The 24,650-nt window shown below is 56.9% G+C and overlaps 2 protein-coding genes across 3 annotated transcripts; one reads left to right on the top strand and one right to left on the bottom strand.

The window, feature by feature from the left end:
* Positions 1-281: 281 nt before the first annotated feature.
* MDK (midkine) lies at positions 282-5,447 on the top strand. Of its 2 annotated transcripts, none has more exons than XM_075105501.1 (5): positions 282-390; positions 3,653-3,736; positions 3,829-3,990; positions 4,099-4,260; positions 4,702-5,447. In XM_075105501.1, exons 2-5 carry the CDS (start codon positions 3,658-3,660, stop codon positions 4,725-4,727), a joined length of 429 nt encoding a protein of 142 aa, XP_074961602.1. In that variant the 5' UTR covers positions 282-390; positions 3,653-3,657; the 3' UTR covers positions 4,728-5,447. The 2 variants fall into 2 exon arrangements, with proteins under 2 accessions (XP_074961602.1, XP_074961603.1); XM_075105502.1 differs by having other exon boundaries at positions 307-390; positions 3,657-3,736.
* A 338-nt stretch (positions 5,448-5,785) lies between these two features.
* CHRM4 (cholinergic receptor muscarinic 4) lies at positions 5,786-23,094 on the bottom strand. Its single transcript, XM_075105500.1, has 3 exons — positions 22,948-23,094; positions 9,387-9,428; positions 5,786-8,829 (listed from the first exon to the last, which is right to left on the bottom strand). Exons 1-3 carry the CDS (start codon positions 23,000-23,002, stop codon positions 7,364-7,366), a joined length of 1,563 nt encoding a protein of 520 aa, XP_074961601.1. The 5' UTR covers positions 23,003-23,094; the 3' UTR covers positions 5,786-7,363.
* Between the last annotated feature and the right edge of the window lie 1,556 nt (positions 23,095-24,650).

The following is a 24,650-nucleotide window of genomic DNA, read 5'->3' as shown; positions in this document are numbered from 1 at the left end:
GTCCTGCTCTCCTTGCCGGGGAGCCCAGCACACTACCAGCTGAGCCTGCTCAGCACTCCCCCCTTCCCCGTCGGCCAGGGGTGGGGGGTGGGGGGTGGGTGGGGGGGTGGGGGGTGGGGGGTGGGTGGGGGGGTGGGGGGTGGGGTGGGTGGGGTCAGCCTGCCCCCAGGGGCCGCCCCTCCGCCGGCCTGCCTTTGTGCCTGGCCGGAGGGGGGGTGGGGTAGGGGTGGGGCAGAGGAGGAGCTTGCGAAAAGTTTTGGGCTAAAAAACCACCTTTTTTGCTGCCAGCCGAGCCCGACGTCAGGGGCCGCTGTGTGCTGCGCGGGGGCTCCCCACGCGGCCGCCACACAAAGGCAGCAGCACCGCACCGCTCCGTGCCGCACCCCGCAGGTGAGTGGGGACACCCCCCCGCCCCCCGCTCCCGCGGACGGCGGCGCCCCTCGCCCGACGCCACGGGGATGGGCGCCTCCGGCAAGGCAACGGCGACCTGCACCCCCCGCACCTCGCCGCTGCGGGGAGGAGGCAGTAACTCAGGCTGAGGTCTTCCCGGCGGGGGAAGGGGCTTTGCTGGGGTGGGGGACGAGGCCCTGGTTGAGGAGGAGTGCAGGGAGGGCGACTGGGGTAGGGGTCCCGGAGGAGGCAACCCCCGGGTGCGGGCTCACCTCCGAGGAGCCGGGGATGTACCTGGAGGGCTGGAGGTGCAGAAGGAAGGGGTTTGGAGAGTAGGCAGGGTCCTGGAGAGTAGGCGGCAGGAAGGGGTTGAGGCAGGAGCCCGGGACCATAGCCCCATCCCCACCTTGGGGGGGCACCCCACACCGAGTCGGGAAGGCGCGCTCAGGTGGCGGAGGGGGCTCCGGCCGGGGACCCCGCAGCCCGGGGACCCCCAGGACCGCCAGCAAAGCCTCCTGGTCATGCAAACACCTTGGCTTACGGGGAAGAGCTCAGCCTCCTCTCTCCTGGCAGCAGGGAAATTCCTGCTGATGAAGGTGCTGCGTACCCCAAGCCATGGGCTCCCCGAGCGCTGGGCTCCCTGCCCGGAGCCTGGGGAGCAGCTCAGCCCGCGGAGGGAGGGCAGCAGCCCTGCGCCCACCTCCGCTAGAACCAGCTGCAATTTCAGCCGAGCCGAAAGGTCCCGCTGCTGGAAGAGGGGCTGCGAGGGGGCTGGCGGCCCTCCTCCCCCGGGAGAGCATCGGGGTGGCAGCGAGGGGACAGGAGTGGGGAGGATGGTGTGGTCCACGTTAGGAGGGGGTCCAGGCTGTCCCATTGCAGTGGTGGGAATCTGGGCTCTGCTTCAGCATCACCTGGCGGTTTTTTTTTTTTTTTTTAATAGCGCTGGTCCTAGATGATTCAAACTCAGGGCAGCTAGAGGAGGGAGGGGAAGGGGAAACAGGGCCTGCCGTGGTGTGGCCAGGCTCCAGGCTGCTCTGCTCCTGCAGCCCGTTCCTGGGAGAGACCAATGCAGTGTAAGAGCCAGCTGGGATCTGAGCAGGAGAGGAGCCAGGGCCCCGCAGGGGTGCAGGAGGAGCTGGGCTGTGCAACCATGCCAGAAGGCGCTGGCAGCCTGACTGGGAACAGCTCTTGTTTTACTGGCAAAGAAGGGATCAGACTGTTTGGAAAACCAGTTGGGAAACAGCACTCCCTTTCCCTTATGAATGCTTTAGGATGAGCCATGGCTCAGGGTCCCTGCAGAACTTTGCCTGAGAGCTGTGATGTGCCAGGCTGAGCCTGGGAGCAGATCCAGGAGTCCCTGGGGCTGTAGCTGGGCTGTCCCTTGGAACCCCCACTCCCACATCCCTGTGTACACATCCACAGGTATGGCATGAGTACCATGGGGAGCAGAAGATGTCCATGCCCAGAGGTGAGGTGGGGTGAGCACAGCAGCTGGGGCTGGCTGCCACGAGTGCTCAGAATTCTGCATCTGCAGAACCTGGGCTGGAAGTTGCCAGGCTGGGAGGCGGTTCAGGAGCAGAGGGAAATGCTCCATGGCAAAGGATGAAAGACATTTACAGAGCGCCTGAAATCAGGGGGATGCTGTGAATAGTGAGGGTGTTGGAGGTGTTACCCTGACAGGAAGTGGGGCAGGAGTGTCAGCAACTCAGCATAGCCCCCAGCCTTGCTCTCCGTAACTAGGGCCTCCAGGCTGAGCTCTTGCCCCCTTTGAAGGCAGCTGGGTGGGAACAGGGCTGAGCCATGCCGTACTCGGTGGGATGGCTCCCAGCCAGGCTGGGTGAGGGGGCAGGCAGCTCTCATCCCCTCAGCTGTGCCTTCAACCAGCCAGGCTGTGTAATTCCCCCTGACAGTTCAATGCAGAGCAAAGCTGGCAGCTTCATGGCGCCGATGAGTGTGCTGGAGCCTCAATAATGTGGGGAGCTGCTCTCTCTAGCATGCTGCCCATGGAGCCTGGGGGCAGGGACCAAATCCTGACCCCAGACTCTTCCCTGCACTGCTTTCCCCTGGGACACGTGGTGTATCCTGACCTCTCCATCCCAGTGCTGTCAAGCCCATCATGGTGCTAGGGCAGGTGTGATGCATTTGCCAGCTGGCTGCTGCCACGCAGATAGGGGTGTCGTCTTAAAGAGCAGGGCACTGGGATGCAAGGAAGGGGCCACCAGAGTTGAGACGCTGGCTCTGCACAGCTGCAGTCTTGCTGGGAACAGGATCTGGGACCTCAGTGTTGGCAGCAGTGTCCCACAGAGGCTTGTGGTGGCAGCTGGAGAGGAGCCATCACCTGGACCAAGGCCACCGTGGTGGGGTGGCCAGGGCCCCAGGGGCTGCACCCTTGTGTGGTGATCCCAGGTGCATGTACACACATGCACGCTTCCCTCCCCCTCCCCGCCCCGCATGCATGGGTGCTGTGCTGGCAGCCGTGGCACCAGCAGTGGGCGCAGCTCTCCCACTTCAACTGTCCAACGAGCTTCCACGCTGCGGGGACTTTATTTTTGGTGTTTAATCTTCTGGTTTAGGTATCAGACCCCTCATGGCAGCAGGTTTGTTTTTGCTGGGCTTTTTTTCTTCACCCCGGAGTCGTCTGGAGCCAGAGAAAGGTACCATGGCAGGAGCAACCCCTGGCCCTGGGGCTCTTCCGTGTAGGGCAGCAGCCTGCCGGGTGTTGGATAAAGGAGCCATGGAGAAATACAAGGGAGTAGGGGCTGGAGACCAGCACTGGAGAGCAGGACCCCCACTGCCAGCATCCAAGAGGGAGCCGCTTTTCTTTTGGGGGGGTGGGGGGGGTGTGTGGCACAGGAGCAGCACAGGCCTTGGTGCAGCCTGGTGCTGGGTGCACCCAACCAAAGAGCCTTCCCCAGCTGCTGTGTAGGCTGCGGAGGTGCCCACAGAGAACACTTTGCCACACGCAGGGCAATGGGGGGCTGCAGGGATAGGAACAAGCCCATGGACCAATAGATCCCTAGCCAGAGGCGGATGCTGAGATGTACAATTAACCTTCCTGGTGTAATTAATACACGCTGTCTAATGGGTGGCAACAAGCAGGTTATTGGGGTGTACACAAATGCACACACTCAGGTGCGTGTGTGCAATGGAGGCAGCTGCCATCTCACTCCCAGCCAGGCTGCCCACAGCCCACCATGCCCCCTCCTCACTGCCGCAGCGTGCCCTGACCCCTCGCCTGCCTCACCCCCTCCCTCCTCCCCAGGCAGGATGCAGGTCCGCGGCCTCCTCCTCCTCCTGGCGCTGATCCTGCTGGCCGCCACCGCTGAGGCTGGCAAGAACAAGAAAGGTGAGGGGCAGCAGGGGGCAGGGGGCTGGTGGCAGCCCCGGGGTGTGCTCCCATGCCCCTGCAGTGAGCACCCACTCCCCCTTCCCTTGCAGAGAAGGCAAAGAAGGATGGCTCTGAGTGCGAGGACTGGCGCTGGGGACCCTGCGTTCCCAACAGCAAGGACTGTGGCCTGGGCTACCGTGAGGGGACTTGCAAAGACGAGAGTAAGAAGCTCAAGTGCAAGATCCCCTGCAACTGGAAGAAGAAGTTTGGCGGTGTGTACATGGTGGCAGGGTGGCTGGGGACCACCCTGGTCTGGGTGGCCAGGGCTGGTGCCCACGCTGGGTCCTGGCTGGCTCTGACACCTCTCCCCTCTCTTCCAGCCGACTGCAAGTACAAATTTGAGAGCTGGGGTGGGTGTAGCGCTCAGACGGGTGTGAAGACTCGCTCCGGCATCCTGAAGAAAGCCTTGTACAATGCCCAGTGTGAGGAGATTGTTTATGTGACCAAGCCCTGCTCTTCCAAGATCAAGTCGAAGTCCAAAGGTCAGTCCCCACCACTCCTGTCTCCAGAAGGGTCTTGCTGGGACCCTGGGCAGGGGCTTTCTGGGGTAGCTTGACCCATTGGGGTTGGACTTTGCTAGTGGTATGGGGGACCATGTAGGATGCGCTTCCCTCTGCATCAGCACATGTTGACAGCCCCAAAGTCCAGCTGCTGGCCAGCTGGGATGCAGGTGCTGCTAGTAAAAACCCTGGTCCCCCCAAGTCACTGTCAGCTTTGTTGCAGTAGGGATTTCCCCCCTCTCCTCAGTGGGGCTGGTGCAAAATGTGGCTTTACATGATGGGGGAGGCTGCCTGCGGGGATGTGGCCCCTGCACTGTGCTGAGCTGGCCATGTTGGCTACATTTCTGCCATGGCAGTGCCAGGGGGATTGGTGAGCTGCTGGCGGACACACTAACTCTTGTCTCCTGTGCTTCTTGGATGCAGCAAAGAAGGGCAAGGGGAAGGACTAGAGCAGGAAGCCAGCATCCTCATCGGCCCCCTCGACATGGTGCCCACAGGGCTGGATGCCCAGCTGCAGCCAGCCCATGCTCCAGTCATCCTCCTCCTCCTCTCCTTCCTCCTTTCCATGACCTCCTCTTTCACTGAGATGCCTTGTTTTAATTGCTAGTATTGTAGAGAGCAAACCCACCCACCCTGCAGGAGTGGCTGCCCCCCTGCCTGCTGCCTCGCCACCGCTGCTGGTGCAGCTCACTTGCCTCCTCTCGGCTGGTGTTGGGGTTCGCTGGGATGGGAACACATATTTTTCCACCCTCTGACACACGAGTTACCTTTAGTGCATCCTTTGGCAAGCCCAGGAGCCTTGTCGTTCCTCTGCCAGGTACTGATGCCAGAGGGAAGGGCTGGGTGTTGGATGCCTGAGTAACCCCACCATTCACGGCCCTTACTCACACGAGGACTGCCCTCAGCTCGAGGGGCTTCCTCCAGCATCCATTTGACCAGGGCACAACTTCCCTGCAGCAGCCAGAGAAAACAAAGCCACTGCCCCCAGGAACCACTGCATCCCCTTTCCTCCATCACTTCCAACCGTGTGTGTCCATGCCAGGGCTGCAGCACTTCTGCCTTCGCTGTGCCAACACAGTGCTGGGTGGGAGCTCTCACTTCTTTTGGAAAATGGGGTTTGGTTTCTTTTCCAATAAAAATCTTTTTAAAAAAATATCAGAACCCACCTGTCATCTCCACAAGGTGCTGCTGTGCTGGAAACCCCAGCAAACCCCAGCTTTGTGGACCCCACCAGGACCAGCAGTGAACTCACCGTGCAGCTGGCAGCAGCAGCCTGGGGGCCACCGCATACGGTCCTGGAGAAGGCACATGGGTCAGACCTCACGGCTTCTTGGCAGTGCTTTGGGCTACACACACACACGCGTGCCACCCCCCCACCCCCCCAACTCCTGGAAGGAGGGATGAGGCTGCCACCCGTGCGCTGCAGGAAATGTCACCAGTGGGTGACACTGGGAAGCTGAGGAGGAAACCAGGTGATGACTCATTCACTCCTCACATCATGGCCGTTGGTTTCTGGTCCAAGGTCTTTATTTGTCTCAGGGTGGGTTGGGCCAGGGTTGTAACAGTTTAAAAAAACCCCAAAGGTCCGCCAGGCATTTTGGGCACCGCTACTTGAATTATCCTAAAGGCAGTGGTGGGGGGGGGGGGGGTCCCCAGCTGGGCTGGGGCAGCCTTTCTTTAGGTTGCACAGCATCGCTGTGCACCCCCAGCGTGGGGACGGGAAGGCCATACGGACATGGAGTATGCCAGTCCCAGCATGGCCCCATCCCATCCCTTCGCTGCACCTGGCCGTGCCCACCACGGCTTGCAGAGATGCAGCTTTGGGAGAAGCTGAGCAGCACTGGGCTGGGAGGGGGCTGGACACACTGGCTGAAGCCCACATGCTGAGGGCTCTGCCACTACACCAACAACAGGGTTACATCCATTTACAAAGCTCAGCAGCCACCTCCTTGGGCATCCCTGTGCACCCAGGGCAGGAGCAGGGCTGGGGGGCGGCACAAGTTGTCCTCTCCCACCCCCAGCAGCCATGCATCAGGCCTTTCACACCCACCATGAGGAGAGGAGGGAGCTGCTCGTGACTCAGGTGAGACACAGGGCACCTTGGCCATGTTGCAGACCCTCTTTCCAATCCCCTTCTGAGACCCGCCCCCCCCCCCCCCCCCCCCCCCAGGTCCCCTGTCCCTCCCAAGGACAGCTACTTTCACTGTCACTGCTGCCCAGTTCTCAGGGGGCATGTTCCCCCCAAGGCTGTGGAGAGATGTCCTGCACCGTACCACTGCTTTCCTTTGCAGTTCTAGTTTCCATCATTGTAGGAGGCGGCTGGGTTTCACGCTCCTCACCCGTATTGAGATGCTCGGCTTGTCTGTCTGTCCGTCCAGCCAATTGCTGGTTGTGGGTGGAAAAGGCATGAAAGGGAGAGCGGAGCCAAAGCCCAGCCAAAAATTCTGCCCCCTCCATGTCCCAGGGTGAGGATGCATGATGGCGGCACTCAAGGGAAAGGAATGAGCTTGTCACATCTGCTAGGGTGCAATCCTGAGTGCCTCGGGAGGGTGGCCTGGCTGGGCTGACAGGATGGTTCATGAGCATGCCTGAGCCAGCCTCATCCAAAATGGCTGGCAAATGTTTGGCCCTGGTTTCTTTCATTTCTTGGGTAATAAATGGTTTAAAAGGCTATGCAAAGCATCCAGCATTAGGGTGTCTGCAAGCAGACAAGCTCTGATGCTCTGAAGACAGCCAAGGGGGAGAAGAGACATCTTGTTTAGGACAAACACTGATGCCATTTGGCCAACCTCTCAAGAGCAGGGTGCTGGGGAGGGTGCCTGGTGACCACATCTCCTCCTCTTGCTGCTGGCTTTCCCGCTGGCTCCCCAAGCTAGTTGTCAGGCCCAGGGTGACTGGAAGGAACTGCAGCTGAGAGGTGCCACGGACCTTTGCCAGCACTGGATGAAGGGCATCATCTGCAATCACTGCACAGTCCGGACTGTTGTGAGTGGGGAGCAGAGGACATTCCCCCCCACCCCCGCAGTCAAAGGAGGCAAAGGGAACAGCTTTCGTAACGTTGCTGAAGTGGTCCCTGAGTGCCAGTTTATCTGGCTGTGCCAATGTTCCTGTACTGGCACATGAGAAGGTGCTTGAAGGTTTTCTTGAAAGTGGCATTGCAGAGGGCGTAGCAGGCTGGGTTGATCGTGCTGTTGACATAGCAGAGCCAGTAGCCGATGGACCACACTGTTTCGGGTACACAGGTCTCGCAGAAGGTGTTAATGAGGACCATCACATTGTACGGCGTCCATGTGAGTATGAAGGCTAGCAGGATAGCAAATATGGTCCGGGTGACTTTCTTCTCCCGGGCTGCCATCTGGCGCTTCTTCCGTACTTGGCTCCTGGCGATGCTGGCAAACTTCCTGGCAACGTTGGCTGGGCGGCTGATGGCCAGGGAGTTGTGGTTAGAGGCTCCTGCCTTAGCTGGGACGATCTCAATGGCAGTGACACATTCGGTCCCAGTCTGCTTGGTAACGATTTTAATTTTGGACCACTTGGAAGGTGGGTCTACCCGGGGGTGGGACGGTCTCTGTCCTTGCCCCACTGGCAAGATTTCTGTTGTGGGCTTGTCTTTTGTGGTCTGGGTCATGCTGACTGTGCTGGACTCGTTGGAAGTCTCCTTCTCCTCCTGATGGCCAGTGGCCTCTGTCTGTGCTGAGGGCTGGTCATCCACTTTCCCATTCCTCATCGCCTCCTTCACCTCCACAGCCCTCTTGGGGGAGTTGTTGTTCTGTTTGATCAGAGGGCTCTTGAAGAAGCTGAGGGACTTGCCTTTCCTCTCTTTCCTGCTTTCAGGCTTGTGCCTCCTCACCCTGCTCCTGCTGGCCAGGGAGATGTGGATGTACAGCACTGTCATGATGACCACGGGCAGGTAGAAAGCAGCAATGGCCGTGCCGAAGGTCACCGCCGGGTTGGAGAGAAATTGGATGTAGCATTCCTTTTCAGGGACTGTCCTCTTGCCCACAATGAACTGCCAGAACAAGATGGCAGGGGCCCAGAGAATGAAGGACAATATCCATGCAGCCGCGATCATTAGCCCTGCCATCTTGGTGGTCCTCCTGGCTGGGTATGTCAGGGGCTTGGTGACACAGAAGTACCGGTCAAAGCTGATGATGAGTAAGTTCATGACAGAGGCATTGCTCACCACGTAGTCCAGGGCCAGCCACAGGTCACACACCACAGCCCCCAGTGGCCAGTAGCCTTTGATGATGTAGACCGTGTAGAGGTTCATGGAGAAGACCCCGATTATGAGGTCCGCGCAAGCCAGGCTGAAGAGGAAGTAGTTGTTGACAGTCTGGAGCTGGCGGTTCACCTTGATGGACAGCATCACCAGGATGTTCCCCACCATGGTGACAAGGCTGAGTGAGCCAGTGACCGTGGCAATGAAAACCAGCTCCACCGTCTTGTAGTTGGTGGCAGGCTGGCTGGAGCGGTTGCCCACAGTGAAGTTGTCATAGGTCAGGTTAGCCATCTTCGCCTGCCAGGGCTGAGCAGACAGGTTGTGCATGGGGTCTGCAAGGCAAGAGGGGACAGAAAGGAAGAATATCATACCTGCTGGCCCGTGCTGGCAGTTTACTGCCTCCTCAGTTTCCCAGGCCAGCATTGCTCTCAGCTAGTGGTTAAAAAGCCTCCGGCGTTACTGGGTTTCTCTCTGCCATTGCAGCTTTCCCCCAGGAGCACTTTTTGTGTCCCCATTTAGCAATGGAAAAGACACACAGGGCTGCAAGGAGAGGGGCAGGGACAGGGCTGAGGACAGCCCTTTGGGCAGGGTGCAGTGGTCCCGTCTCTGCAGAGCCAGGAACCACCTCCCAGCAGGAGCACAGCCCCAGTGTGCCCCAGGGAGGCAGGCAGAGAGGCCATGGGGCTGCAGGAAGAAGGGGGCTGCAGAGCCGAGAGGTGACGATGCACAATGCTCGCTGCAAGGACAGCACGGTACGGAGCCAGCGCCCTGCCCCAGAGAAGAGAGTAGGTTTATGGTATACTCCAGGCATTACCTGTTGGCCTCTCCTAAGCACCTCCCCAAGAGGGGGCTAGCCCACAAAGACCATTCCATGGTCCGCTCAGCTCACCTGTGTCTCTGGCAGCAAACAGCTCCTTCTGGAAGATAAAATCTGGGACAGGGAAAACAGCAAGTTACACTACAGCTTCAGCTCCAAGGAGTTCATGAAAGTCCCAGAAAACCTTACTGGAGGACACCAACTTTTCCAACAGAGGTGGCCTTGACAAAGGGGTGACACTGCTTGGAAGCAGATGCTGAAAACCCAAACAAAGCTGAAACCGGGCAATTTGGCTTTGCCTGGTTCACAGCCCAGCCCTGACAGGCGTGGGAGAGGGAAGGGGCCACATGAGTGCCATCAGGCAGCAATGCCTGGAAATGCTGGCCCCTTCCCACAGTCCCACATCACAGTGCAGCTGCAGCCACACCAGCTGGGGAGACATATGTGGTGAATGTAGCCATCTCAGCCTACTACATGGACTAATTTATGAAAAGCAGCAAGAATTATGGACAGAAAGATTGCCTTCATCCAAACTGAGATGACTGGTTAACACCCCAAGGTAAGAAGAGAATGGACCTTAAAAAAAATAAATCAATAGACCAAAATTGATGTGCTGGGATGAAGGGGAGTTTCCTGGAAGGGGAAGGAGAGGCAACGGTGCTGGGAGAGGTGGGCTGGACAGAGGAGCTTCCCATCCAGCCTGCCTCTCCCACACCACCCAGGCCCCCAAAACCTTCTGGGCCCATCACCCTGGGTGCTGGGGGCATCCCAATCCTGCCAGCTCAGCAAGGGCAGCCTCTCCAGCAGCTCTACCCTGTATCCAGGGTGGGGGTCCTGCCAGGCTGCCCACCCAGCCCCATGGGCACTGCTGTGGGTGGGCGTCCTCGCTGGCACCGCAGCACAACTGCTTGGCACAGTGTGACTCTGCAAGCTTCCTCGCATAACAGCGCTGGCTCCGAAAGCCTGGGGCTCCTGAAGTTGATTTTGCTAAATGTATAAACATGCCATTAATGTGCTCCTCTCCAAAACAGGGTTTGGCAGGCTTTGGTATCGGTTCGTATTTTTAAAGTCTTTTGAAAGAAATGCCCTTGCCTTTCCTTTGCGGTGAGAGGAGGCGATTTCTCCATCAGCCAAGGTTTTAATATAACTGCTTTTTAAAGAGATGCAGCTGTGGGAAAATGGAAGCATGGCTGCTGAGATGCTAAAGCTGGTGGACCAATGTAGCCATTAAGGCAGATTCTGCATTAGCAAGGCTACAGATGTGATAGCGGCTGGGGTTGTCTTACACATGGAGGGAAAAGTGGGCAAGGGCCAGAGAAATACCTCGTTACTATTATCCTCTAGCCCTGTTACACGTGGTCCACAAAGACAAAGTGCTTTGAAAAGAAAGCAACACCCTTCAGTGCTAAACACTGTTGGGGTGAGGAAGCCCAGCGGCACTGCCCAGCTTTGCACCGAGCTCCAAGCGCAAGGGATGCCTGAAGGGAGAAGAAAAGCAGCTTCTGCTGCCACCCTTCCTGGGCACCCAGCCAGGGATGCAAGAAGAGGTGATAAGTGTATAAAATGACTTAGAGCTATATAATCGTAGCAGTTTGCGGGTTGGTTTCAGTACAATTGAAATTAGTTTTAAATTCTTCACTTTGATGAGATGGGGAGATTTAGCTGTCATTCTTGTAACAGCTAATCAAACCGATCAGACAAGCTAGCAATCAACCAGACATCTACCCCAGGTCTTCCAGGAAGAATTTGAAAATCTTGAAAAGAAACCTTTCCTTTGTCTCTGCTAAATGAGGATTTCAGTTTTTCACTTTAGTTTGTGAACTGGCATCCTCTTCTAAGTGCATTTAATTACCAGCCTTGACGGAGGCTCATGATCTCAGTTGCCCAAAGTAAGAAAAGTCCAGCTCATCTCACTCCATAAAACCGTTTGTAAATGGAGGAAAAGAGTGGCGCAGCCCCACTCGCGTGTCTTTGGATGCCACCCAGAGGTCATGCTGGAAACTGGTGTGCTGAGACAGATGCAACTGCAGCCTCAGGGTAAAGGACTTTAACGGGTGTTTTGAAAATGAACCTTCACTGAAGGGTAAAAATAAAGCAATCTCCCATTTGAGGGTAGGAGGGAGACTAAAAATGGTTAAGGGTGTGAAGATACATACAACACAGACATACAACAACATGTACAAGCCAGAAGATACGTACACCACTCATCCTTGCCTCAAATACCTTGACTATTTTCTGCCACGCCCCAGCCTGTCAGGCATCTTTTCTTTCCCCATCTTCCGCTCTCTCCATCCTGCTGTCTCTCTCTTTTGCCCCGGACACCCTCTCTGAGCTCGCCAGGACAGCCCGGTGCTGTCTTTGCCTCCCTAAGCAGAGCAGGCAGCTCAGTCCAGAGCTGTGAGCAGGCCAAGGATGCTATGAATTCGCCAGGTCTCAGAGTGGCTGACCAAACCATGCATCCTGCCTGCATGGGCACTGGGGGTAGATCGTGCTGTTTGCCTTTGAGCTGCTTTGCCAGCCCCCGCCCCTTGGGTTAAACTTGCCTTGCTCTGTCCTGGGGGACTCCCCTTTAGCAGCAGCGGCTTCAGCCTTGGGGGCTGGTTTCCCCTACTGCCCGTGGGGACAGAGGGCACCCAGGCTGTGTGGGGAGGGCCCGGCCAGGGGAATAGACCTCAGGCAGCCCTGGCTCTACCTGCACCCCCAGGATATGCCCGAGGACAGAGGGAGCATGCGGGAGAGCTGTGGTGCTGTGACAGACTCACTAATGCAACTCCATTTCCACTCTCATGCCAGCTGCATCACTGCCCCAGTGCTGTGAAGCCCCCAGGCACCAAGGGATCTCTCCATGACCCACTAAATGCCTCCCCCATGCCCACCAGTGCCCATCTCTCTCCTCCTGCACCTCCAAAAGTACATTTCTCCTCTCCCTTCCCTCATGCCCCCCCATCCCACATCACCCTCCCTATCTCAGTCCCCCTCTGCCCCCCAACTCTGTGCCAGCACGACAGCCAGGGAGGAGACACTGCCTTGGCAAAGCCCAGAGGCCACTTCAGAAGGGCTCCTGGGATTGAGGCCCTTACCTGTGACACCAGTTGGTTTTTCTCCCTGCCCATGCAGGCCTTTGTCTGCAGTGCTCAGCAGGTGCTCTCCCAGACCTGCCTCTGCTGACCAGCTACAGTGAACGCCATAACTGGCCTCCTCCCTCCCTAGGATTTCTTGACAGTGATTTATGGATGGTTTTCTCCTCTCCATTGAAGCCATTAGGAGTCTCCAGCTCCTCACCAACAGCATCTTTTGGTGTAAGCATTTCTGTGGTCCCTGCAGGACTCAGCAAGCATGTCCTCAAAGCAAGGAAACAGCTTTCCCTTCCCACCCAACACCTTGCATGTTATGGATGAAGACACAAGGCACAGGCAGGTCCAAGCAGAGAAGGCTGTAATTTCAGTGGGGTCCACCTATTTTGGGCAGCACTTGGCACAGCAGAGTCCCCCACTGCTGCCTGAGATCATTGGTGCCACCACTGTCAGGTGAGGAGACAGCTCCAGAGCAAGAGAGCAAAGCCAGTCCTGCCTACTCTTACTCAGTCACAGGGTGATATCTGAGGGCACAACAGAAAGCTCCTGCTATGCTATGTCCTTGCCTCACCTTGTGTGCCACAGAGTGGCAAGGCTTCCCAGCCTGTCAGCCCCTGCAATGTGCCTTGCAGGCCATTGCCAGGTAGGAAAGGAGAAAGCCTTGGCCTTGTCATAGACTGCTGATGGTCACCCTGTATCCAAAAAGTCCGCACCAAGTAGAGGCAGGTGCTCCATCGGGTGCAGTCAGTGACCAAGCACTGAACCCATCTGGGACGGAGGGTCTTGCTTGCTGCTGCTCTTCCCATCACTCCCCACATGGCAGGAGCCAGCTGCCCTGCCCACTGCTGCAGGAGAGGCTGGTATTTACACACACCCGTGTGATGGTGGCACCTCGAGCTGTGGGATGAGTTCCAGCTTGCCAGTGCAAGCAGCCCTGCTGCCCCAGTGTCCCCTGCCCCTGCTCCCTGTACTGCACAGACTCCTGGTGCCCCTCCATGGCCCCTGTCCCTCATGCCGCCACCAGCTGCCTCCTCCCTGCTCCATCCCAGCCCCATCCTCATCTCAGGGCCAAGGGAGAGGGGACAGGCGTGGGCAGTCACAGCTGGTCCACATGCAGCTTGAAGCGAGGTCTTTGGGAATGAGCAGGGCTGTGAACACACCAGCACGCTCAGCAAGCTTCAGCAGAAGAAACCAAGCTTCACATTCACACACCAATCAGGGGAAGAAGATATTTGTAGGGGAAGAAGAGGAATTAGAGAAACCGTTACTTTCCCAGAGGCTTCTGAGTGTCAGCTGCACCCAGAGGAGATGGGCTTTTGCTCTGCATGGGTGCGACCAGCCCACTGGAGGACTAGCAAAGCTGAAGAGACCCCCAAGCCCAAGGTAGCCATGGTTGCCAGCTCCTGGCTGGGTGCACCATGCTGGGCTCCAGGCACTGCCTGCCTCCAGGAGGGAGGGAAGCTGGACCCGCCACTGCAAGGATATCCTGGGGGATATCACTCCCACATTCCCACATCAACCCCAGCTCCAGCTGGGTGCAGAAGGCTGCTGCTGGAGCACATCAGCTCCAGCATCGTCGTTGGAAAGAACTGGGCCAGCCCTTCTAGCCCCACCACCAGCCCCCTGCTTGTCCTAGCCTTCCTAAAAGCACTGAAAGGGTGAAAAATCTTAATGGGATTAGTTCCCTCATGTCAAACCACTGACACGATGCTGGGCTGGGCAGTCAGCACAGCCACAACTGGCCTTGGGAGAGGAGGGAGGGAGAAAAAAAGAGGGGAAGGATAGAAGATGCTAAAGGGATACTTATGTTTATGGCTCGTGCATGTCTGTGACACAAAGGGATGGGGCGACACTCCACTGAGGAGTGACAATTTGTGGTGCTAATTGTGTTATCTAATAGCCATTAATTAGTTCCTGAGTCATGGCACCAGTTTACAGCTAGTGAGGGATTATTCTGGTTGACATCACACCCCTCAAAGAGTGAGAAAATAGAGCTCCTAGATACCGGGAACAAGCACCTTAGAAATACAGTATATGGGGAGAGGATAAAGGGGTTCCTGTGCCTGGCAGGGGGCTTAGCCTGGGTTTGCCCTGTTGGAGAGGGCTCTGGCTGCTCCTGTGCCTGCGCATCGGCAGTGGTGAAGGCAATAAACCACTGAGGAAAACAGAAAGGAGACAAGGGGCCAGCAGGATTTGCTGCATTATAAGATGGCAGGGCTCCCTCTGCCCTCCTGGTTCCAGCTGGCGGCTGCTGCTGGCACCTCTCTGGCATGGCAAGGGTCAATGGGCCCTGAAGTCCTTATCCTGCTCCAGAGGAGATCTGAGCCATCGTGCCAGAGGAATTGCTCCTTGCCAATAACGGCTAGGGTGGATCTGGGCATTTTATTTTTCCATTAAATAATACTCTTTCTTCCTCTGCTGTTCAACTGGTTCTGATGAGGCAAAGCAAATTCCTCCCTCCCCACAAGCTGTGAGTCTCTGACGGCTTTTCCTGGAGCCAACGGAGAAGCAGTGAGCTCAGTGGTACAGGAGCTGCCAGCTTTCAGGGGGAGGTGAGGGGGGTGGAGAACCCCCCCTGTGCTCGGCACATGTTCGTGCATCAGGTTTTGAATATTTTCTGTGTCCGGGGCCAGAAGGGAGCGTTGCAGTCACCTAACCTGACCACCTGCCCCGAGCAAGCCAGGAGCCTCCCTGCCTTCGCTGCTCATAACTAGGTTGTTGTCGCTCGGTTTCAAAGCAAAACCGAGGTACCCCGTCCAAGGCATTGTGCACCTGGCCATGAGAGGTGCTTGCAGGTCAGAGCCCCAGCTTATGAGCCACCCATCTAAGTAGTGCCCAGTCCAGCATGCTCATCAGCATCCCACAGCTGGCACAGCTGCACCTCCCTGCCCAAGCTGGCCCTCCTGGTGCCTGCCTGTATCCCTGAAGAGCCATGTATCATATGTGGCTTGGAAGGGGCCACACACCATCTACATCCAGCATTACCAGGCAAGAAGCAAATTGGTGAGAAAGTGGGTTTAAGTGGTTAAAAGTCACTCCTACAAATAACCCTCCAGCATGCTGGTCACTCTGACGATTAATTAACCATCTGTCACCCAATTATTAGGCCCAATAAATAACATATCAGTAGAAAGCTAATAGCAAGTGTACCTGGCAAATGCCATGCAAGCCAACCCCAGCTTTACCCTGCTGTGTCCAGCCCGCAGCTCCCAGACACCAGCAGTTCCCCACCAGCTCCTGTGCCTGTGGCCGCTCCAGTGGGTAACATCATGGGTGGAGAAGGCTCATTTCAGGGGCATCCCACAGTTGGGTCACCATCCCCTCCCTCCTGTGCCCTCTGCCTTGGCACCCAGGGCGGCAGCTCTGCTGACAGCAGAGCTCAGCCCATGCCAGTGAGCTGGGAAGGTGCTCAGCTTTCAGCTGAGCCTGGGCTAGAGCCACACTTCTCCCCTACTGCATTAATGCTCTCAGCCTCAGAGAGATGCTCACGTTCTTTTATATCTCTGGGCTGAAGCTTTAATAGGACCCAGCTGTTTCAAGGCAGCACAACAGAAATAACCCTGCTGCAGCTACAGGTCCTGCTGCTGGGAAGGGCTTTGGGCTCGGCTGGCAGAGAGGGGAAGGAGGGTGAGGACAACAAACAACAACAACAACAAAAAACAACAACAACTGATGGTGCATTACAGTTAACAAGTGGCTGCCTGGATTAGCTGGGCTTTCCCTAGGGAGAGGTTAGTGGCTGGGACTAGACACTTGCAGCAGAGATGGCACTGAAGGAGGGACGGGGGGGGGAAGAGGGCAGGGAGCTGCAAGCCCTCAGATCTGGTTGCTTAGAAGAGCAGCTGTCCCTGCCCCAGGGACAAGGACAGACCTTGCCTGGGGATGCCAAGGGGGAAGCCTGTTGCAGGGAAGCCCCCTCGCCCTGCACGTGCCCCACACAGTCACCCACGCTGGCCACACGGCCAAGGTGCCAGCCCCCCACAGGAGCCGGGGCTGGCACTGGGTAAGGGGGGAGCTGACCCCTATGCAGAGAGGGGTAGCACCCTGTGCCCACCCTCCTTGTCCCCCAGGGTCCTCACAGGCCATGAGGTGAGGACACAGCTCAGGCAAAGCACCAAGTGTGAGCTGGGAGGCGCAGCTGCTTCCATGAGATTGCATCTCTTCGGGGAGGTAAGGGGCTCGCCAGGAGGGAGGTGTGACCGCCTGTTGGGTGCTGGGCTCTTGTGGAGGGCTCCAGCCAGGAGATGCCCTTCAGTCAGACCAGCTGTGAAAGACCATCTCTCCTTCACCTCCTAGTACTAGGAAGGACTCGGCAGCCCTGGCCAATCTTCCCTTCCCAATGGCACTAAAGGATTTTGATGAAATGCCTTACTCTTGAGTTCTTTATGGAGGGAAAAGGGTCCAGGAGCAGTGGGTGGCTACAGGTGGTGGTGGAGGAAGCCAGGGCAGGCAGGGGAATGGACAGACTCTGGGCTCTGTACATCAGGGATGCGGTGTTTGCCCTGGGCAGAGCAGAGCTGTTGGGGCTGGGGTGGGTTGGGGGGGGTTGTATTTCTCTGTAAGCAACTTATCCCAGGGTCGAAGGCTGCAGAGGGAAAGCACCAAGGTGCTCATCTGAAATTTTAAAAAGTGGGCAAGAGTCCCTTGGCCCATGGAGCAGGGCGAGGTTCCCTGGGGCTTTGAAAGGACAAGCTAAGCTAAGCAATGAATAAGAGAAAAGAGAGCTGATGCCCTGAGCCAAGGGCAGGAAATCAGGAAAAAGCAAGGGCCCTGCTGCTTGGATGTGACAGAGGACAGCCTTAGTCCTGGGGACAGATAGCAGATAGGAATCTTTGGCCGACTGATGAAAAAGGAAACTGAAAACATTAGATCCCTACTTGGCCACGAGGCCAGCCAGAGGGTTTGGCATTGGAGATGACGCCTGAGCAAGGGGATAGAGTGAAGGACAGGAGCGAGAGCAGGAGGTGGGCAGGGGAGCCCAGGGCATGGGCAAGCAGTACAGGGAGCATGGCAGCCAGGGGGGGAGAACAGGTAGGAAACTCCTGTCTGTGGTGACAACAGAGGAGGGGAGGGACGGAGAGGAAGGAGGTGGGAATAGCTTCATACAGCCAGGGTGGGATTACACATCTCCCCCATAGAAGAGCTCTTCAGAGGGGAAGAGACCTCATGCAGAGACACTGCCTGCAAATCTCTCCTTGCTGCCTTCTCTGGAGGCTCCCACCAGCAGAGCGGGAGCTGTGCTGGGGCTGGAAACCTTTGTGGTCCACAGTTCTCCCACTTGGGCAGCCCAGATCCACCTAGGAGTCACTACTCACTGCAGAACGGTGGTCCCCAGCCTGTCGTGGCCCTACATTAATGCCGCAGGCAGCACCCCGCAGCACTGGGCAGGGGCTTGAACCACCTCATTGCCTATGGCTGCACATGGTGGCAGGAAGTTTCATGAGTCAGGCATCACTTACGGGCTGTGTGGGTGACCTGAGCTCTGCAAACAGCCTAGCAATGACCACGCTAGACAATGCTCGCAAGTACTGCAGAAAGGCAAATCCAAGCCCAGGCAATTCACGCCTGTTGTCAAAAGCCGATGCCAGTAGGGTTTCATTGCGCTCCACTCCTCTCTGCACACACACACATTTTTTTGGCTTTAACTGGGACTGCACATGATGTAACTGCCAGTAGAGCCAGGATCCAAACTACCCCGAAAGGCACTGGAGATGGCGACAGGCAGGATATCCTCCTTCCCATCTCAGTCATGCAAAGATCCCACAAGGATGCCTGTCCCTCCACGGCAGAGCCAGCCCACCACACTGTCTGTGGAGGAGGCCCAGCTAACATCACCATCGGGAGGGTTTGCGAGCAAAGGGTCACTGAAGCAAGGTGCCATGCATGCCTCTAGAGAGCCACCTTGTGACCTGGAACAGATGCCAGAGCCAGGGACATTGTGTTTGCAGAGTGTTTTCAGACCTTGGTGTTGTACAACTGGACGTCTGAGTTTCCCACAGACAAATCAAGCTAATTCTGCTTAAGGAGCCTAAAAACATTGGCTCGTTAACTGGCCAACACAAACAAACTCTGCCGCAAGCCTTAAACCTGTGGATGACACTTCACCCCTATCCTCCAGACGCCTCCAGCTGAGACACTTGGTGCCAGCCTCCACTGCTTCCTGTCCGGCTTCAGCAGTGCCAAGACATGCTGCTGCTAACGACCTGCAAGCTGCAAGGTGCCATAAAACACATTAGAATTAACAGCAGTTGTGGTAGCAGAGGGGCTGCTTCTCCGCCTGGCTTTCTGGGCTAGAGGAGCACAGCTAGCCTCCATAGCTCGGTACTGTGTCGATAGCTCTGGCCAAGCCTGCTGCACCCAAGGAGCTCCATGGTTTACACTGAGTGCTGCCTTTAAAGGACAAACTTCCCAGCTGCTGCTTTTTCTCTGTCAGCTGACCTAGGATGAAACTCCTCTGCAAGGCTCTTGAAGACAAGCAAACAGCCCTGTGGTTCCCCATATCCCTCTCCCACCCTCTCTGAGTCACGCAAACAGTGCCTGGGGTGCACCAGCACATCCCAGCCTGCCTAACGCTGGGGCCGGGTGGGGGCAATGGGAAGGGGACAGGGCACTCAGGCATCTCTGCTGCTGCCTTATGCACTAAGTGGGGCACAGGGTGCCGGGGCGATGGGGATAGGGTCACAGTAAGTCACTCCCACAGCTCTGACTTGCAGGACATCCAGCAACCATTCTGGGGATTGTCAGAAGCACGAGGGTCTGTGCCTGCAGCCACTGTGTCTGGAGGCTTGGACAGGCTGATGAAGTTAATTTTCTCTCCAAACTTACATCTTACAAGGTATAAACTGAGTCATTGTTTGAGTTCCTCCTCCATGCAGTGCAGCCTCCAGGATGAAGGCATCTCTGGAGGGTCCTGGGAGCAGCCCCGGGGCAAAGGCACAAGCAGCTGTGCCCAGCACGCGAGGGGTCAGGATGGGGAACATCTCTAGTGTTCAAGTGTCACTTGCCAGTGCTCACTGTGCTGGGGGACTCAAGGTCTAAAGCCAGGTCAAATTATGCCATCCTGGCCCAGACTTAAGGCCCAGCAGGGCGAGTGCATCCATCTGCAGAGAAGGTGGGGTGGATGCCAACATGCACGCAGGGTGGGGACACTCAAGTGTCTGCTGGTGGGGATGGGGCCGGTTGTGTGTCTGCTGCTAAAACCCTGCTGCTAAACATCAAGGGGGGAACCTGTAAGCAAGACACTTGCCCTGTGCTCCTGCACCAGTAAAATACTGGCATAGGAGGCAAGCCTGCCCGGGGAGCGCTTGCCCCAGATTCATTTGGCCAAGAAATGCCTAACTCCCCCTTGAAGCTTCAGCAAATTAATTTGTCTGAATATAGACCAAGGGCCAACTTCAGTACATTTGAGAGTCTGCATTCAGTGAGTCTTTCCCATGCCTAGGGGGTTAAAGCGATGTTGTGGTGGGCAGTGCTCTCCTGGGAGGGGACAGGACAGTCAGGGCTGGCCCGCTGGCACACTCCTTCACTTGGTTATGAGTTAGATAACAAATAACAGTGACCCATTAAGACCCTCACCGTACTGCCTGGCCTGCCGGGGCCCGGGGCAGAACAACATATGAGTCTTCCTAGAAACTGACAGCTGTTTTCTAACTGGTTGCCTGAATCCCTCAGAAGAGGGATGGCTTTGGCATGGCTCTAAATGCTGGCTTGAAGAGGCTTCCACGTGGCCTGGGTGCTCAGTCCCCCCCACCCCACCACCACTGGGCCCTGGCATATTTGTGGTGGGCACTGGTGCTAAGGTGGGCTAAGGAGCAGTCACTAGCAGATGCAGAGTGATGAAGAGAGATAGGGAAGTAGATGAGAATAATCTGGTCCAAACTTCCAGTTCTTGGCTGCACCAGGTCCCACACCGTCGCATCACCCCGAAACACATGTCCTTTAAATATACAGTTTTAGAGCCAGTCCAGAATGGATGCTGAAATGCAAAGCAAACCTCCTCCCTTGATTTACTGGAGAGCAACAAGGGCATAGCCCATGTCAGACTGAGCAGGGACCGGCTCGAGGACAATGCCTGATTCTCCAGAAGAAACCCATCGAAGGCCTGATTTAGGGTGCCAAGGAGAAGGGGTCAGCTTGGGCACATGAAACTCTTGCTGCATGTACATGCATGCAGAAAGAAGAGCTGCATTTGTGCAGAAAGCAGCAGCCTCTTGCAAACAGCCTCCATTTCCCTCTCCTTTCGCTATTGCTCTCCCCGCTGGCTTTGCAGAGTTGCGTCTGCCACCTCAGCTGGGCACTCACCAGCCCTCTTCACCTCTGTGGGTGCTGCTGGCCGGGGCTCGGCAGGGCAGGCAGAGAAAGGGGTCCACAGCAAAAGTATGCTAGGGACTGCTCTGCATCAGCTGCTCATACTGGTCTCACTATTTTTATCCCAATTTTATCTTTTTTTTTTTTCTTTTCCCTGGGGAGATGTTTGTCATTTTAATTTGAAAAAAAAAAAAAAAAACAAACGAAACAGCATAACCCCAACCATGACAAAACCTCATATCAATAGAATACTTATGGGGACAGTTTAAAGAGAAAAACCATGCTCCTTCTGAGAAAAATTGGATCACAGCATTAACTAATCATCTCAGTTCATTTCTCTTCTGTGAAAGGAAACAGACTGACCTGCTGAGACAAGTATGCCCCTCGTGTGAATAAACAAACCACTTCTACCGGTAGCCCTCCTCCTCCTCCTTCTCCTGCTGGCTTCCCACTGCCCACTCACCGAGTCACTCCCAGGGCTGCTGCCGCTCTGTCCGGCAGACGTGGGAAATTGCTGCCGGCTCTGAGCATGGGCACGTTGGCTTGGCTCCTGCAGGAACCAGGGGCTGCCATGCACAGGGATACCACCCCCTCCCAGATATCTGCTCTCATCCCCACCTTCCCCATCCAGGGGCTCTGCATGCTGGCCACCAGCCTGGCTGAGGGGTGAACTGGGGATGGGTCACTATTTCTTAGGATCTCTGTACAGGTGAAATCGCCACCCTTGGATGCCCTGCTCTTTGTTGGGATGCCTCACAGGGGCCTAGTCCAGGCTGGAGAACAGCAGCAGGTGCTCAGATCACTGAAGTCAAGGTGATAGGAAGCAGGAGGTGATGCCCAGCAGCAGTGACAATGAAAAGCATCTTGCTGTCACCTGTGTTTTCACCGTGAGCGTTGTCACTGCTGATGTTTCACTGAAAGCCTCGGCTCTAGAACCCTGGCATCTGACTATTTTGATAGAGAGCATCAATGAGCCACCCCACTAGGTAGGTACCAGCCCTCCCAGCCCCTCTGCTCATCCTGCAAGTAGTGGCAGGAGAAGCCAAGCCATCCTTGGAGGTCACTCAAGGCACCTGTGACAAAGCAGGGAGCCTCCAAATGCCCAGGCAGAGCCTGCCAACTTTGCCAGGTGCCAGCAGGGCACAGAGGAATGCTAGGCTGTTCCCCAGCTTGGGAAGTATCTCCCTAGCCTTAGGCTTTGCAAAGATCAGCTAGAAAATGTGGTCGCAGCACAGAGGGGTTGAAAGCAGGACAGAAGAGAAGCCAGCATTGCATTCATTTAAAAATAAAAAGACAAGAACTGTTCCCTGATTTGAAGCCAGTGTCATTATTTTGGGAGAAAAGAAGGGTGGGGCTGTCTGACTCTTGCCCATGATGGGCCAACGAAGACCATGGGGCAGCTCTGCTCTTACCAGCAGGGGAGGCGCAGCAGGGCCACCAAGGGCTAAAGGGCAGATAGGATCCACACCTAGAGAGAGGGGGGCCAAGAGCTGCCCCCTATGCAATGTCCAACCTGACAGAGGGCTCTGCTGGGTGGTGGGGGCATTTCTGCCTAGTCATGTCTGGGAGGTGGCCACAAGGCCCCGAGGGGGTTTGTCCAGCCTGGGGACAAAGTGTCCAAAAGATATGGGATCTTGTCCCTGCTGCTTTTGTTGGAATAGAGTGGGAAGCAAAGAAAGCATGCAGGTAGTTTCCTGCCTGGAAAACAAATGTCCTTCCAAAATGAGGTACCAGGGGAGCAAATAACCCCTTCCCTGGGGTCCCCGCTGTGGGGGCACCCGCGCCCCGGGGCACAGGCTGCTCATATGCCCGTGGCAGGGTGCGGAAAATGCCAGTTCCCGGGCAAGCAGAGGGACCCGAGGTGCCTTGGACCGCGGATCCCGAGGAGTGGCGTTGGTTTGGATGGGAGTAGGGAAGGGAGCTGCCAGACCTTGTCCCAGTGCCCTGGTATCTCCACACATCCCGGGGTGGAGAAACCAATTCGGGGGGTCCCGAATTTGGGGGTCCGACCCGAGGGACACCCGAGGGGCAGGAAAGTTGGCAGAGACACACGACCCATTCCTGGGGCGACCGGGTGCTACATCCCCCGGGGGAGCGCGCCCCTCCACCATGCACCTTCAACCCATGCTGCACACCCCACCCTCCCACCCACCCCCGCAGGAACTTCTCGGGGGGCGGGGGGGGGGGCCTGCGGGGGGTGCCTGTCCCCACTGCCCCGGTGCAACCGGAGCCCTCCCCGAGCAGGGACTCACCGAGCAGTCCCCAGGCCGCGCCGCCGCCCGTCGCCGAGCGGTTCTCAGCGGCCATGGTGCAGCGCCGAGCGCGCCGCCGCGCCGTCGGGGGCTCCGGCCCGCATGGCCCCGGCCGGCTCCCTGCTCCCGGCGCCGCCGTGCGCGGCGGAGGGGCGGGAAAGGGGCGGGAGCAGGGGAGGGCCCGGTCCTCCCCCCACCCCCCGCTTCGCCCGCCCCCTTCCTCCCCCGCTCCCAGATGTGCCGCCTCCAGATGTGCGCCCCCCTCATCCCCGCACCGGTGGGTGGATGTGGGGACACCACGATGTCAGGGCGCCGCGGTCATTCCCCACGCCGCTGTTCCCCCCCGCTCTATCCCAGATGTGTCTCCTCCCCCCCCGCCCCCCGGCCAGATGTTATGCAGCTGTGAACTCCCCCCACCCCCCCCGCGTCGGGCCGGCGGGAGCACTCCCCTGCAGCACCGCGGACAGCGATCCCGGGACAGACCGACCGCATCGGGACAGACCGCCCCTGAACCGACTGACACGGGACAGACGGACCCGGGACAGACCGACCCGGGACAGACCGAGCCGAGAGCGACTGACTCGGGACCGGCCACTCCCCTGCAGCCATCAGAACTGGGGTCTCAAGGCGGGAGGGAACCAGAAGCCCAGAGAAGCAGAGCAGGGTCTGACAGCCTGGGCAAAGGGAGACCTCGACACCCTCTCCGGCCTCCTCAAAACACCTAAAATCCTGTCCTGGTGCACACACGCCTGCAAACCTGTAATGCGTGATGCCGGGCTGTCGCTAATACTCAGTACTGGGGTTTCCCCCCAAGAACAAAACCATCAACAGGCAGTTTCACAATCAGTTGACAACCCCACAGGTTCTGCTTTCTCCTTTAGTCATAGTTATGAGAATTGTCAAGCAAGATGAAACAAATGGAAAAAAACCCCAAATCTGTCTTCCTTTCTCTCTGAAGCTTTCCCCCTCTCTCTGCTTATACCTAGACCAACCCTCTCACCCACCCGCTGCCTCTCACTTGTACTGTCTCACAGATACACATGGGTATCGTTCTCCCATCTGCTTGGCTCTCTCACACACATACATAAATGCACATAAACAAATAAACGCCCCACTTTCTTCCTCCTTTGAGTGATTACAGTCTCAGACAAGTTCCCACAACCCCCTCCTTTGCCTCCTCTCATACATCCCTTGCTCTGGGAGGTAGCACTTAACTCCTCCAGTGCTTGATGTCAACACCTCATCTAAAATGTTAGCCAGGTGTGTCCAGTTCACAGATCAGACCTCTCTCTTCCCCAGATCCTGCAGTCTGGTGTTTTCTCTCTGGAGGTGAAGACACATGTCTTGATCTCAGAAGAGACAACATTGTAGGATATTTCAGGCCATCTTCTCTGATGATACATGTCCAGCTCCAAGTGCTTTGCTCTTTCAGAACCTGAAAAGGTTAAAGCCTTTCAGCACTCGCATCTGCAGCTCAGCTGCTGCCTTTGCACACTGAGAGGCTCCTGCCACTGCAGCAAGGCAGATACACCATCTTTATTTTGGTCATTCTAGGCCAGACCCTGGCATTTCCTTAGTGAATGTTCAGTCAACTGGTATTCTTTCCTGCCTTCTTTGAGGAATGAGGAGACCAAGCTTTCCCAGTGTCAGCTGGGGTGGAGCCACACGATTGCACTGAGCGCAGCGAGGCTCTGCTGACTTTT

The sequence above is a fragment of the Phalacrocorax aristotelis genome, chromosome 10 (assembly GCF_949628215.1).
Source record: "Phalacrocorax aristotelis chromosome 10, bGulAri2.1, whole genome shotgun sequence".
NCBI lineage: Eukaryota > Metazoa > Chordata > Aves > Suliformes > Phalacrocoracidae > Phalacrocorax > Phalacrocorax aristotelis.
Note: the sequence above shows the minus strand (reverse complement) of the source record. Positions and strands in the feature narration are given on the sequence as shown.